Here is a 15,968-nt window from a genome sequence, read left to right on the forward strand (position 1 = left end):
GATTAATCATTGCCCAGCGCAAACGATTATATTTAATTTAAATGTTTTTTTCCTTATTATTTTTGTTATGATGGATCGTTTTTTTTTGTTACATTTTATGCTTAGATTTAAAATAGTATATTTTTACAGTCTTTTGTCCCTTCTTCATTCTAAAAAAACAAACAAACAAAAAACAGGCCACTCAAAGTGCAATATTGAGGTTATTTTTCAACTGAGGTTTATTTCTGAAGTTTAACTGGGTCACTCTTTTTAAATAAAATATATTGAATAAAAAAAAAAAATATATATATATATATATATATATATTTTTTTTTTTTTTTTTTTTTTTTTGCCTCAAACTAAGCTATTAGAGACCAGAAGCAGTTTAACGCTTTCTGCATTGTGCCACTAATGTCATTGGAACAAAACATTTAGGCAGATGGTCGCCGTCTGTCTGGTCTGTGAGGTTGCAGTGCCTTCCCTCTCTCAAACTGAACATCAGTGATGCACCAATGGAATAAAGAAGATGCAAGGACTATATTGTCTGGCAAGCTAGAGAGACAAACCTACTGTACTTGTAACAGTAGAACCTCATAAGGTGGTGAGGTTTCACCCAAAGCTCTCACATCATGGAGACTCGAAAGTAACTCAACACCACACAGTCTCTGAAGAGAAATAGAAAGAGCCAGTAATTAGTTAAAACTAGACAAGCTGGCATGAAAAACATTATGTATATTATACTGTATGTACTATAAATATGTATCTAGTATAATATATTATGTATAGTGGTATATATATACACACACACACAATTCCATTTAATTAATGTAATTAATTTAAAATCACAAAATGATTGTGATTTGGGATTTCTGATGCTTCCATGTAAAATCCTGGTGTGCCAGAAGTGCACGCAGTTCCTGTCTGTATCATGCATCCTGCTATTAGGTGCTGGATTGTCTCAGGAGGACCATCCCTATTGATTTAGAGCTGAGTGCTTGTTCTTGTCCTGCCATGATTAGAGCCTCATGCTTTCCACTGGTCCTGCTATTTTAAACCAATTTCCCAAAGTCAGCCATACCAGCTATAGTATCTGGCAGTGGTTCATCCCATTGAGAGGTCTGTTTTCCGATGGCACTTCCTCAGCCATTCTCAAAATCTGCTGGTTTGTGAGATAGTCCCTTAGAACTTCCAACACCGGAGGCCATGTGGCAGGATGGTGGTCTTGATACGTATTACTTTCCACAGGCTTGGACCCTGTAAAAAAACACAAACATGCATTTTATTTTCAGTAACTGAATATTTTTGAATGGACATATTTTTAATGCATGTTTTAAAATGTTCTTAAATTAGAAGATAAAGATAAAAAAATAATGGCAAATAATGATAAATCAAAAGCCCCTATATATACAGTTGTGCATCGTATATATTTTACACAATAAATGTGACCCTGGACAACAAAACCAGTAATTTGTAGCAATAGCCAAAAATACACTGTATGGGTCAAAATTATCGATTTTTTTTTAATGCCAAAAATCAATAGGATATTAAGTATAAACCATGTTCCATGAAGATATTTTGTAAATTTCCTACCATAAATATATCAAAACTTACTTTTTGATTAGTAATATGCATTGCTAAGAACTTCATTTGGACAACTTTAGTGGTGATTTTCTCAGCTTTTTTTTTTTTTGACCTGTTTTATCAGAATCAGAATCAGAATGAGCTTTATTGCCAGGTAAGTTTACACATACTAGGAATTTGTTTTAGTGACAGAAGCACCACAGTGACAGAAGTAGTGTTTTAGTGACAGAAGCTGCTAAAGAATGACAGTGACAAGACGATACATATTATAAAAAGAACAATATACAAGTATACAAGACAGACAATGTGCAAAAATAGCAAAGACATTTGAAAGGAAGTAAGTATGTGCTTTAAAATAAATAACTGAAAAATGAATAAAGAATGTATAGTGTTGTATGTTCCAAGATCAAGTGTTCATGAGATGGATTGCCTGAGGAAAGAAACTGTTTCGGTGTCTGGTCGTTCTAGTGCTCAGTGCTCTGTAGCGCCGACCGGATGGTAACAGTTCAAAAAGCGAGTGTGCTGGATGTGAGGGGTCCAGAGTAATTTTGGCAGCCCTTTTTCGTACTCTGGATAAGTACAGATCTTGAAGGGTAGGGAGGGATGTACCAATGATTCGTTCTGCAGTCCGGACTATTCGATGTAGTCTTCTGAGATCAGAATTGGTAGCTGAGCTGAACCAGATGGTAATTGAAGTGCAGAGGACGGATTCAATAATGGCAGAGTAAAACTGTTTCAGCAGTTCCTGTGGCAGGTTGAGCTTCCTCAGCTGGCGGAGGAAGTACAGCCTCTGCTGGGCCTTTTTAGCAATGGAGTCTATGTGAATGTCCCACTTCAGGTCCTGTGAGATGGTGTTGCCAAGGAACCTGAATGACTCCACTGTGTTTACGGTGCTGTTCATGATGGTGAGTGGGGGGAGAGCAGGGTTTTTTTTCCTGAAGTCTATGATCATCTCCACAGTTTTGAGCGTGTTGAGCTCCAGGTTGTTATGACTGCACCAGACAGCCAGCTCTTTGACCTCCTGTCTGTAAGCAGACTCGTCACCGTCCTGAATGAGGCCGATAAGTGTGGTGTCGTCTGCAAACTTCAGGAGCTTGACAGAGGGGTCTTTGGAGGTACAGTCATTAGTGTACAGGGAGAAGAGCAGTGGGGAGAGGACACAGCCCTGAGGGGCGCCAGTGCTGATAGTACGGGTACTGGATGAGAATTTTCCCAGCCTCACTAGCTGCTGCCTGTCTGTCAGGAAGCTGTTGATCCACTGACAGACCGACGTGGGCACAGAGAGCTGAGTTAGTTTGGGCAGGAGGAGGTTTGGGATGATAGTGTTGAAGGCTGAACTGAAGTCCACAAACAGGATCCTCACATAAGTCCCTGATTTGTCCAGATGCTGCAGTATGAAATGTAGACTCATGTTCACTGCATCATCTACAGACCTGTTTGCTCGATAAGCAAACTGCAGGGGGTCCAGTAAGGGTCCGGTGATGTCCTTCAGATAAGCCAGAGCCAATCTAAATATTGTCTATTTATCTAAATATTTAATCTATATAAAATAAATATTAAAAAATATTTAATCAATATTTATCTAAATAAAATAAATGTATCTATATAAAATAAAAATTTAAAAATATTTAATCTAATATTTAATCAATATTTATCTAAATATTGTCCTATCCTAACAAACCATACATCAACGGAAAGCTTATTTATTCAGTTTTCAGATGATGTATAAATCTCAGTTCCAGAAAATTGACCCTTATGACTGGTTTTGTGGTCCAGGGTCACAAATAGTTAAATGTGATAAATAATGTGTTTAATGTTCAGAATTATGTTAATGTTTGATGATGATAGACAAATATCTATGGTCATTATACAAGTTCTCTCTTCTTTGTTCTTATGGATCATATACACTCAAAACACATTTTCACTCAGAAATTGCTAATAAATTTCACAAATAGTTACAAAGACAAAACAACTAACACTTATTTTGATTTTAACATTTTAAGTAGAAAGACTTTAGTATTTTACTTGTAAAATGTACTCCAGTAATTTTGGTTTTATTTACATTATATATCAAAAGTTGGGGATCAGTAAGATTTGTAATATTTTTTAAAGTCTCTTATGCTCATCCATTTATTTGATCAAAATATCAGTTTTCTGTTTAAATATACGTTAAAAATCATTTATTTTCATGATGCAAAGCTGAATTTTCATCAGCCATTTCTCCAGTCTTCAGTGTCACATGATCCTGCAGAAATCATTCTAATATGCTGATTTATTATTATTATCAATGTTCGCAACAGTTGTGCTGCTTAATATTTTTTGGAATCTGTGATATTTGTTTTCAAGATTCTTTGAAGAATACAAAGTTAAAAAGAACAGCATTTATTCAAAATAGAAATCTTTTCTAACCATTTAAGTCTTTACTATCACTTTTTATCAATTTAACACATCGTTGCTGAATAAAAGTATTAATTTCTTTCAAATAAAGAAAGAAAGAAAAAAATTACTAACCCCAAACTTTGAACAGTAGTGTATACTGTAACAAAAGATTTCTATTTTGAATAAATTTAGATTTTTTTTTAGCATGTTACAATGATTTCTAAAGGATCATGTGACACTGAAGATTGGAGTAATGATGCTGAAAATTCAGCTTTGCATCACAGGAATAAATTCTATTTTAAAGTATATTAAAATAGAAAACCACTGCAATGTGTTTACTGTTTAATGATTTATTTATAAATTATACATATACACAAATGCTCAAAAGTTTGGGGTCAGCAAGATTTTGCAATGTTTTTGATAGAAGTCTTATTTCACCAAGGCTGCATTTATTTGATCAAAAATACAATAAAAACAGTAAAATTGTTTAAAATTTATATTGTTACTTAAAGGAAACTGAAATTTAAGTACAATTTAAAATAACTTTGATCAGTTTTAATATATTTTAAATGTAATTTAATTCCTTTGATGGCAACAAGCTGCACTTATTTGATTAAAAATACAGTAAAAACTGTAAAATTGTTTGAATTTTATATGTTACTTAAAGGAAATTAAAATTTAAGTGCAATTAAAAATAGCTTTTATCAGTGTTAATATATTCAAAATGTAATTTAATTCCTTTGATGGCAATAAGGCTGCATTTATTTGATCAAAATTACAGTAAAATCTGTCAAATTGTTTGAAATAGTAATGGAGTAATGATGCTGAAAATTCAGCTTTGCATCACAGGAATAAATTCTATTTTAAAGTATATTAAAATAAATAAAATAAAAAAAACACTGTTTTAAAGTGCAATAATATTTCACAATATTACTGTTTTTTCTGTATTTTTAATCAAATAAAACATTTAAAATCGTACTGATCCCAAACCTTTGAATAAGAGTATATATATATATATATATATATATATATATATATATATATATATATATATATATATGCATATACTGTATGTCTTAAAACAATAAAACTATCTTATTCTGTTTCTTATCACCTATCTGCAAATAATTACAATTACGATAAAACTGAATAGAATATAACTAAGTAACCATCTATTGAAACATTTTACATTTTATTGAATATCTTTTAATAAGCACAGTAAAGGAACTAAACTGTATTGGACTAAATGCAGTCAAGAGATCTTGACTGCTGCTTATGTAACTCTAGGCAATGTTTATGTTTAAAACCAGAAACCTCCAATTTGTGCTTTAAAATTGAAGAATAAAAATGGCTTAGTGTCTCTAAGTCAAGCAAACATCGACATGTTGCTAAACATAACATGCTCATAATTAGATTAGACATGAGCTGTTTGCTTAATCAACAAAAATAATCCTCATATGATTTGTTGGTTGTGCTCCAAATTACATGATTGTAATGAATGATTGTACAGTTTATTATGGATTTAACCATATGCTCCCTAGTTGAACTTAGGCTTACAAAATGTTTGCATAGTTGCAAGTTTTTGTCACATTTTGTGTGGACTGCTTACAAATAATGCTTTTCATGAGCACATGAGCAGTAATGGCCTGAACATGACCAGGGGTTTATGCCTCTGTACTCACAGGAAATGATCTTAGACCAGAAATGGACCACTCTGGTGGTAATATGTAACCTTTTAACTCTTAAATCCTTGATTGATATTCACAGATCTCACAAGTAATGCTTTATTCATCGAATTAGCTGAAAAAAAAGATTGATGATGCAAATAAAATATAATTAACATGAATTATACCGAATCACAATTATATCATTTCATACATAAAACTATAATGTAATATAGCTTGTGGAACTTGATTCTCAGCATCCATGAACTTATGTTTTTGCTCTTTTCTAAGTGCACCCATAGTCTCATTAGAAACCAGCTGGCTGCATCAGAAAAATAGTAAAGGCTCTATTGCCCTCTCTCTCTCTCTTAGTGAAACAATGTAACCTGATAACCAGCACATTTCTAACCACACTATAAAAACCCACTCACTGATAGCAAAAAAGCCACACACAAGCCAATACAGAGGAGATTCCAAATGGGTAAGAATGGACCTCATCAACTTTGTGTGTTGTTTATATCTGTTTTATAAAATTATCCATTAGTTTGAAGCTTGTGAGTTTGAAAGGCAATTGCATGCAAAGGATAATATCGCAGGAAATAACAATAAATGTCAATTTTCTCTTGTTTTTCATAGTTTGCTTGCAGGATGACTAAGAAAAGTGAAGAAGTGACACACAATTCCAAAACTGAGTCAAAATCTAGACAACAGTCTTATGACAGCGTGATGGATGGGGATGAGAGCAACCAGATATCTGCAAATGTATTCGAGGTACTCTGCTTATCTAAAATTACTAATTTATTCATAAATTATACATATACACTAATGCTCAAAAGTTTGGGGTTAGCAAGATTTTGTCATGTTTTTGAAAGAAGTCTTATCTCAGCAAGGCTGCATTTATTTGATCAAAAATACAGTAAAACCAGTAAAATTGTTTGAAATATTATAGCCTTTTCATCCTTTTATATGATACTTATAGGAAATTGAAACTTAAACGCAATTTAAAGTAACTTTGATCAGTTTTATTTTAATTTAAATGTAATTTATTTAATAAATTTGCATCAAGAATACAGTAAAATAGTTTGAAATGTATATTTTTACTTAAAGGAAACTAATTTAATTGCAATTTAAAATAACTTTGATCAGTTTTAATATGTTTTAAATGTCATTTATTCCTTTGATGGCAACAGGCTGCATTTATTTGATTAAAAATACAGTAAAACTGTTTGAATTTTACATTGTTACTGGAAGGAAATTTAAATTTAAGTGCAATTAAAAATAGCTAGTATCAGTGTTAATATAATTTAAATGTAACTGAATTCCTTTGATGGCAATAAGGCTGTATTTGTCGGCGCCGATAGCCTTGTGGTTAGTGCGTCGACATATAGCGCAACTGTGCTCACGGCGACCCGAGTTCAAATCCCGCCTCGAGGTCCTTTGCCAATCCTGCTCCCCTCTTTCTGCCCATTTATTTCCTGCCGACTCTCTACTGTCCTGTCCATTAAAGGCATAAAAAGGCCAAAAAATATAACTTAATAAAAATAAGGCTGTATTTACTTGATCAAAAATACAGTAAAAACAGTAAAAATGCTTGAAATGTATATGGTTACTTAAAGGAAATTAAAATTTAAGTGCAATTAAAAATAACTTTGATCAGTGTTAATATATTTTAAATGTAATTTAATTCCTTTGATGGCAATAAGGCTGCATTTATTTGATCAAAAATACACTAAAAAAGTAAAATTGTTTGAAATATATATTGTTACTTAAAGGAAATTGAAATGTAATTAAATTTACAATAACTTTTAGCAGTTTTAAATTTTTTTAAATGTAATTTATTAATTTGATGGCAAACAGACTGCATTTATTTGATCTAAAATACAGTAAAAACAATAAAAAATTTAGAAATTTATATGGTTACTTACAGGAAATTGAAATTTATTTCAATTTAAAATAACTTTTATCAGTTTTAATATACTTTAAATGCATTTTATTCCTTTGATGGCAAAAAGGCTGCATTTATTCAATCAAAAATACAGTAAAATAGTTTGAAATTATATTGTTACCTAAAGGAAACTGACATTTAAGTGTAATTTGAAATAACTTTTATCAGTTTTAATATATTTTAAATGCAATTTATTCCTTTGATAGCAAAAAGGCATCATTTTTTTAAATCAAAAATACAGTACAAACAGTAAAATTGTTTGCATTTTATATTGTTACTAAAAGGAAATTGAAATTTAAGTGCAATTAAAAATTGCTTTTATCAGTTTTAATATATTTTAAATGTAATTTATTCCTTTGATGGCAAAAAGGCTGCATTTTTCGACCAAAAATACAGTAAAACAGTAAAATTATTTGAAATTTATATTGTTACTTAAAGTAAACTGAAATTTAATTGCAATTTAAAATAACTTTGATCAATTTTAATGTATTTTAAATGTCATTTATTTATTTGATGGCAACAGGCTGCATTTATTTGATAAAAAATCAAGTAAAAACAGTAAAATTGTTTGAATTTTATAAAGTTATTAAAGGAAATTTAAATTTAAGTGCAATTAAAAATAACTTTGATCAGTGTTAATATATTTTAAATGTAATTTAATTCCTTTGATGGCAATAAGGCTGCATTTATTTGATCAAAAATACACTAAAAAAGTAAAATTGTTTGAAATATATATTGTTACTTAAAGGAAATTGAAATGAAATTAAATTTACAATAACCTTTAGCAGTTTTGATATAATTTTAAATGTAATTTATTCATTTGATGGCAAAAAGGCTGCATTTATTTGATCTAAAATACAGTAAAAACAATAAAATTGTTTGAATTTTATATTGTTACTTAAAGTAAACTGAAATTTAATTGCAATTTAAAATAACTTTGATCAATTTTAATGTATTTTAAATGTCATTTATTTATTTGATGGCAACAGGCTGCATTTATTTGATTAAAAATACAGTAAAAACAGTAAAATTGTTTACATTTTATATTGTTACTTAAAGGAAATTGAAATTTAAGTGCAATTAAAAATAGCTTTTATCAATGTTAATATATTTTAAATGTAATTTAATTCCTTTGATGGCAATAAGGCTGCATTTATTTGATCAAAAATACACTAAAAAAGTAAAATTGTTTGAAATATATATTGTTACTTAAAGGAAATTGAAATGTAATTAAATTTACAATAACCTTTAGCAGTTTTGATATAATTTTAAATGTAATTTATTCATTTGATGGCAAAAAGGCTGCATTTATTTGATCTAAAATACAGTAAAAACAATAAAATTGTTTGAATTTTATATTGTTACTTAAAGGAAACTGAAATTTAAATCCAACTTAAATGTAATTTATTCATTTGATGGCAAAAAGGCTGCATTTATTTGATTAAAAATGAAATGTATATTGTTACTTAATGAAAACTGAAATTTAATTGCAATTTAAAACAACTTTAATCAGTTTTAATATATTATAAATGTAATTTATTCTTTTGATGGCAAAGCTGTATTTTTAAGTCTCGAGTGTCACATGATTCTTCAGAAATTATTCTAATATGCTAATTAGTTGCTCCAGAAACATTTCCTTTTATTATCACTGTTAAAAACATGTGTGCTGCTTAATATTGTTGTGCAGTCATATTTTTTCAGGATTTGTATTCAAATTAATGTCCTAACTTAGTAACAGTATTAATTTCTTAAAAAATATAATCTCACTAACCCCAAATTTTCGAATGGTAAAGTGTATAAAATGCAACATAAATATTTTATTACTTTTCAGAGAGAGAAAATTCTGTGCCATGCCTTTTAGTTGTGTCTAGTTTTCCTGTCTAACAGTACTGTGAGATGACAGCTTGTACAGGTGGTCTAACGTTCCTCATGACCGAATTTTAAACTCAGTGGACTAAGCAAGGAAATGTAGTCGCTCTGGAGAAGCACACCAGGTACCTGGACATACGTGACAACAACGGTGCCAGCCCAATGCACTACGCCGCATCCATGGGACACTTTCGCATCATCAGACTGATAGTGCAGATCACTGGACAGCAAGGTAATAATATCACACTTTTAGACATTTATGTACATTTTAGCTTGAATTAATGACAAAATATGTTGCTTTAAAGAAACTAATCTAAACTAATATAAAAAACTCAATTTTTGACACTGCAGAGCTCAATGCCAGTGATGAGGAGGGGAATACACCTCTTCACTGGGCTGTGCAAAAGGACCAGCCAGGAAGCTGTTCTGTGCTTCTAACTCTAGGAGCAGATCCTAACATCTTAAATAACAACCAACAGTCACCACTACATATGGCAGTCAGCCTGAGTAAAAATTTTGTGTTAGAGGTGGGTCAGTTGTGTTTTCCATTGGAAGGAATATACTTTGCCTTTCAAAGAACATAACATTATCACACATTTGGGTTTTAATAGCAACTCGTCTCACATAAACAAACCGATGTGAACCTAGAAGGGGACTTGGGAAACACGCCTGTCATTTTAGCTGCTTCTTTGGACAATCATGAAGCTTTGGTCATACTGGTTAGTAAGTTTGTATGGTTTGGTATTTTGTTTGTTTTTTTGACAGTTATAACAATACAATCATTGTCTCTCCTTCAGTACAAACATGGTGCAAAGTTCTGTCGTCAAAACAAGCTTGGTCATTTTCCCATTCATGCTGCTGCTTTTGCTGGAGCTAAGAAATCCCTGGAGGTCATTCTTCTGAAAGGTACGATACTGTATCACCGAACCAATTGTGTATTTTGAGCCTGAAACATTATATTGGTACTTTGGGCCTATAAGTCTTTTGTTTCTCATTTTTCACAGGAGAAGAAGTTGGTCTGTCTATTGATACTCATATAAACTATGTGGATAAATCTTGCAGTAGTGCACTCCACCTGGCCGTACGTGGAGGAAATCTCGACACCATTAAACTCTGCATTGCATATGGAGCAAAAATTGAACAGCAGCAGGTAAGGGAGGATTTTTTCCTCATTCCTTTCTAATTCAGTACTTTTGTAACATATTTTTCCCTTTACAGTGTGACAAATCCACTGCCCTCCACTTTGCGTGTAGTCAAGGTGCCATAGAGGTTGTTAAAGTCATGCTCTCGACTTATCATAAAGTGTGTGACCTTATCAACATCACTGATGGGGCCAACCAGACACCGCTACATAAGTACTTCAGCTTTACAGACTATACATGACTAAATGAGACTAAACAAACCAACACATCTGAGATATCTCTTCTAATTGTTTTTTCTTTTACAGAGCAGCGATATTTGATCATTTTGAACTCTCTGAGTACCTTATATCACAGGTATGACAACTGCAGTTGTTTGTGAGTAAATAAACTATGCTTAATATTAAACATGCTATTCTGACACCATGTCTACACCGGACGTGAGCGGCACGATGCAAAAGACAATTCACCATATTCTTCAGCACGGAAGTAAGGCCCTGTTTACACTAGTCCTCGTCTACACTAGCATTTTCACTGCGTTTTAGAAACGATCTCTGTCTACATTCATTCAGGTACAAACATAGATATGTATAGGTAGATGCCCTGTTGCTTAGATAGAGGACGTGCTTGGAGAAGTCGATTGGGGCATCTACTTATACATATGGGTACAACAACGAGCAGGATGTGATTGTTTACACGGTCGACAAGGATACGCAGAGAGAATGTGGGCTGCTATACCATCGTTTTCAAAAGTCTCCGTTTTGGTCCGTTTACACTGAAACACAATCCCAGAGTTTTCAAACTAAAATAGGGTCTGCAGCTTTTTCAAAAGTCTCAGTTTTCGAGTCAGTTACCCGGATGTGCGGCCATATTGATGATACTCGGATGTAAACAACAGCATGGATAACACCATTAATGTACTACTAAATACATTTTTAGCTAATTTATGTTGTGTAAACCACGGAAAAAACATGTGGAAGCTGCTAAACCATATAGAGAATGACTTAGTAAGCAGGAAAGAGCACAATATTTTGACAAACTAAAGTTAATAGGTGGTAAAGATAGATACGAACAGTATTAATTAATTTATTAGCCGAATAATTCACCTACCTGACTGGAAATGATAAGAACAAACACAAATGTCAAAATTCTTGCCCTGAAAACCATGGTTGAGTTTGGCCAACCACAAATGCCGTTTGCTCCATAGGTTCAGTGGCATTGTTTACGTTCAGTGACGCTAATATGGCCGACTGATGATGCGTCGTGAAAACACGAAATAACTGTTTGCACTACAAACCATAATTCAGAACCATCATTCAAACCATGTTCATAATTAAGATAACACATTAAAATAATAAAGACAAACCAATTTGCAATATCAAGCAGCAAAACGAAGCCAGACCCATAACATTTACTAACTATTGCACCCACTCTTAGGGAGAATACGGTGGCTAGAACCAATTATAATAATTGATGTTGTCTACTGGATGGTACGGCGCGAAATCCCCGTTAGTAAACTAATGCGTCGTTCTATTTATGACGTAATGACAAAGTACAAATGATTTGCAATAGTCGCTTTTTCGCGTCCAGTGTAGACAGACTTTGACACGACAACTGCCGCAAGTTGTAAACACGGTGTGTCAATTACCGTAAAAAGCCGTATATTTTTGTTCCAGGGTGCTGATATTGACTTTGTTGACTGCAAAGGCCATTCTCCACTTCTTCTGGCAACAAGCTGTGGAGCATGGAGAACTGTCAATCTGCTCATCTCCCATGGTAACAGTAATAAATGAATATCAACAAAGATAAATATGCTTATTTTTATCATTTTACATTTTATAACAATGGTTCTCACCTTTCCCTTTTTGACTCCAAGATCCTTCACTGTAGACAACTATATATGAAGGCCCCTACGAACACCTACTTTTTGGGGTGATTTTATCCCTATACCTTGTTAGGAATCAGTTCCAAAAAGAAATAGAAAACCTGTTCTAACGAGAAAATATACGTTGACAAAAAGATTTAATCGAAGGTTTAGTTATAATATAGCATAATGAAAGATTTACACAAAAGGGTGTTCATTTTAAAACTATTTTAAAACAATCTTGAAGCCCCCTCGGAAATTTGCGAAGGCCATCTGGTTAAGAACCACTGTCTAATGTCTTATTTATAATAATCTAAGCAGCATTAAGAAACAATTGTTTTGTAGGAGCTGATCTGAAGAAAAAAGACAAATCTGGATGCAACTTCTTGCATCTGGCCATCCTGCAGCCCAGAGGACTGAAAAACCTGCCCACAGAGGTACTGCAGGTAAAACGAAACCATCTTCCAATGAATTACTCAATGCCAAAGTGTCCTTAGAGATCCTAAATTTAAGCCGCTGCTGCCCTCTACTGGTAGTAACTAAAAAGAGGTAGTAGACTGTGACTATGTTCTTTTGGTTTATCCGCAGCATGAGAGTGTGAGAGAGCTTCTTAATGATGAGGATATCGAGGGCTGTACTCCTCTTCATTATGCCTGTAGACTGGGAATACCAGAGTCTGTGAAGAACATGCTGGGATTAGAGGTCTCTCTGGACCAGAAGTCCAAACAGAAGAAATCTGCACTTCATTTTGCGGCCGAGTAAGTCTGCTACTTTGAAGATTCAGGAATGGCAATGAGAAAACTGTAACGTTAGCATTCTTTATAACGAACTAAAGGAAAGCTGCAATTGCATGTTAGTTAAGAGTTATGTATTATTTTTGTTTCTGGTGAGATATGGGAGAATCAACACTTGCCACAGGCTTTTAGAAATGGTGACTGACACCAGACTGCTGAATGAGGGGGATGAGAAAGGACTGACCCCACTGCATCTGGCCTCTCGTGGAGGTCACGTTAAAGTAGTTGAGCTTCTTCTACGCAAGGGGGCACTGTTTCACAGGTACAAGTGCTTGCACAATTCACTTTTTGTCCAAGGTTGAATTAAATTCAAGCAACAACTCTGCTTTACTCACTTTCAACACGATCCTTTTGAGTAATGTAATATTTTCATATTTTACTTTAGTGACTATAGAGGATGGTCATGCCTTCATCATGCTGCGTCTGAAGGATACACACAGACCATGGACACTTTGCTGACGTCTAACATCAAACTTCTAAACAAAACCGATGGAGATGGGGTAGTTTGCCTAATTTTATAATTTTTTTGTTTACTAATTATACTATAAGCAGGAAATTTAAATGTATGTCAGAATATCTTTTCTAATATTTTAGTTTAGTTCTATTTCTTGGACAATAGAACCATAGTGTGTTCTTCAGGATAATTTGAGATGGTCCAATGTGAATCTTGAGCTTCAATGAAAGGAAAAAGGTTAAAAGGCCAAAGGTTTATGTATTCACATGGTTAGCAGAAACCTAGAAATAGAGCAGAATTTATTACATTTTATTTATTTATTTAGTTAGTTGGTGGTCTGGGACTTTTGGAATCAACTGTATGTGCCAGTTGTTTGTAAAGAGTTATGTATATAAAATTTGGGGTCAGTAAGATTAAATTTCATTCAGCAAGTATGCATCAAACTGATCAAAATTGGCAGAAAACTGGTAGACTTGCACTTTTATAAAAATATTTATATTTAAAATAAATGCCGTTCTTTATGGAAGCCCGTTTCCGCCACTGAATAAAAACAAAAAAAAGTTACTGCGACTTTTTTCTCAGAATTGTGCCATACAAACTTGCAATTCTGACTTTTTTCTCAGAATTGTGAGATATAAACTCACAATTGCGAGATACAAACTCACAATGCTGCTTATTTTCTCGGAACTGTGTGATATAAACTCACAATATCAAGAATTAAAGTCAAAATTGCGAGATTGAAACTTTTTCTCGCAATTCTTACTTTTCTCAAAATTCTGACCTTTTCTCAAAATTGTGAGATACAAACTCGCAACTGCAAATTATAAAGTCAGAATTGTGTAAAATGCTGTGAGTTTATATATTGCAAATCTTACTTTTTTCTTTTCAAATTTTGAGAGGAAAAAAAGACTGACATGTTCTCAGAATTGCGAATTTATATCTCACAATTCTGACTTAACTTAGATGTTATAAATGCAGAATTTTGAGAAATAAATTTGTAATCCTGAGAAAAAAAAGTCTTTAGTGACTTTATTTCTCAGAATTGTAATTCTGACTTTATAATTTGCAATTGCAAGTTTATATCACGCAATTAGACTTAATTTCTCAGAATTGCGAGTTTACATCTTTTAAAGGGATAGTTCACCCAAAAATGAAAATGTGATGTTTATCTGCTTACCTCCAGGGCATCCAAGATGTAGGTGACTTTGTTTCTTCAGGAGAACACAAACTTAGTTCAAAGCGGTGCAGTCTGTCAGTCAAATAATGGAAGTGGATGGGCACCAAACCTTTAAAAGTAAAAAAAAAAAACATGCACAGACAAATCCAAATTACACCCTGCGGCTCGTGACGATACATTGATGTCCTTAGACACGAAACGATCGGTTTTTGTGAGAAACTGAACGGTATTTATATCATTTTTTACCTTTGATACACAGCCACGTCCAACTGTGCCGACCACGAGCTCATCATCCGGCTCGTTACATGTGCACGCGCTCTGGTGTAGTATACGCAAACGCCATAAGGGGTAATCGGTGAAAAGTCCTGGATGAGTTTGCGCAAGCAAATATAATCTTTTAGCATTAAATCAGTTTGAACAATCAGGATAAGCGCAAGTAATTGCCATTTTGAATAGCCGCTATACCCACAATCTCTGTGCTTTATGTAAACAATGAGTGTCGTATACATGCGACAGATCGCTTCCGGCATTTGCGTATACTACGCCAGATAGCGTACACATGTAACGAGTCGGATGATGAGCTCGTGCTCAGGACAGATTGACATTGCTGTGTATCAAAGGTACAAAAAATATATAAATACTGTTCAGTTTCTCACGAAAACCGATCGTTTCGTGTCTTAGGACATCAATGTATCGTCACGAGCCGCAGGGTGTAATTTGTATTTGTCTGTGCATGTTTTTTTTTTTTTATTTGAAAGGTTTGGTGCCCATCCATTTCCATTATTTGACTGACAGACTCCACTGGTTTGAATTAAAAATCTACGTTTGTGTTCTCCTAAAGAAACAAAGTCACCTACATCTTGGATGCCCTGGGGGTAAGCATATAAACATCAAATTTTCATTTTTGGGTGAACTATCCCTTTAAATTACCTGTTTTTTAATTTTTTGTTTAGTGGCCGAAATGGGCTTTCGCAGTTCTTTGAACTTTCTATTTGTCAAAGAATCCTGAAAAAAATTATGAGAATGTAAAAGGTTTACCAAAAAAAAAAAAAAAAATAATAATATATATATATATATATATATATATATATATATATATATATATATATATATATATATATAT

The 15,968-nt window shown here is 33.0% G+C and overlaps 1 protein-coding gene across 1 annotated transcript in view; it reads left to right on the forward strand.

Annotated features, from left to right (window-relative positions):
* Window positions 1-6,251: 6,251 nt before the first annotated feature.
* trpa1a (transient receptor potential cation channel, subfamily A, member 1a) overlaps window positions 6,252-15,968 on the forward strand; it is a 21,160-nt gene continuing 11,443 nt past the window's right edge. Inside the window, exons 1-13 of the mRNA XM_073849402.1 lie at window positions 6,252-6,374; window positions 9,499-9,649; window positions 9,769-9,944; window positions 10,029-10,136; window positions 10,215-10,323; window positions 10,422-10,567; window positions 10,636-10,772; window positions 10,865-10,913; window positions 12,233-12,332; window positions 12,766-12,866; window positions 13,009-13,178; window positions 13,312-13,476; window positions 13,600-13,714. Coding sequence (XP_073705503.1) covers window positions 6,252-6,374; window positions 9,499-9,649; window positions 9,769-9,944; window positions 10,029-10,136; window positions 10,215-10,323; window positions 10,422-10,567; window positions 10,636-10,772; window positions 10,865-10,913; window positions 12,233-12,332; window positions 12,766-12,866; window positions 13,009-13,178; window positions 13,312-13,476; window positions 13,600-13,714 — 1,650 coding nt within the window. The remainder of the gene's footprint in view (window positions 6,375-9,498; window positions 9,650-9,768; window positions 9,945-10,028; window positions 10,137-10,214; window positions 10,324-10,421; window positions 10,568-10,635; window positions 10,773-10,864; window positions 10,914-12,232; window positions 12,333-12,765; window positions 12,867-13,008; window positions 13,179-13,311; window positions 13,477-13,599; window positions 13,715-15,968) is intronic.

The sequence above is a fragment of the Garra rufa genome, chromosome 10 (genome assembly GCF_049309525.1).
Source record: "Garra rufa chromosome 10, GarRuf1.0, whole genome shotgun sequence".
Lineage (NCBI taxonomy): Eukaryota > Metazoa > Chordata > Actinopteri > Cypriniformes > Cyprinidae > Garra > Garra rufa.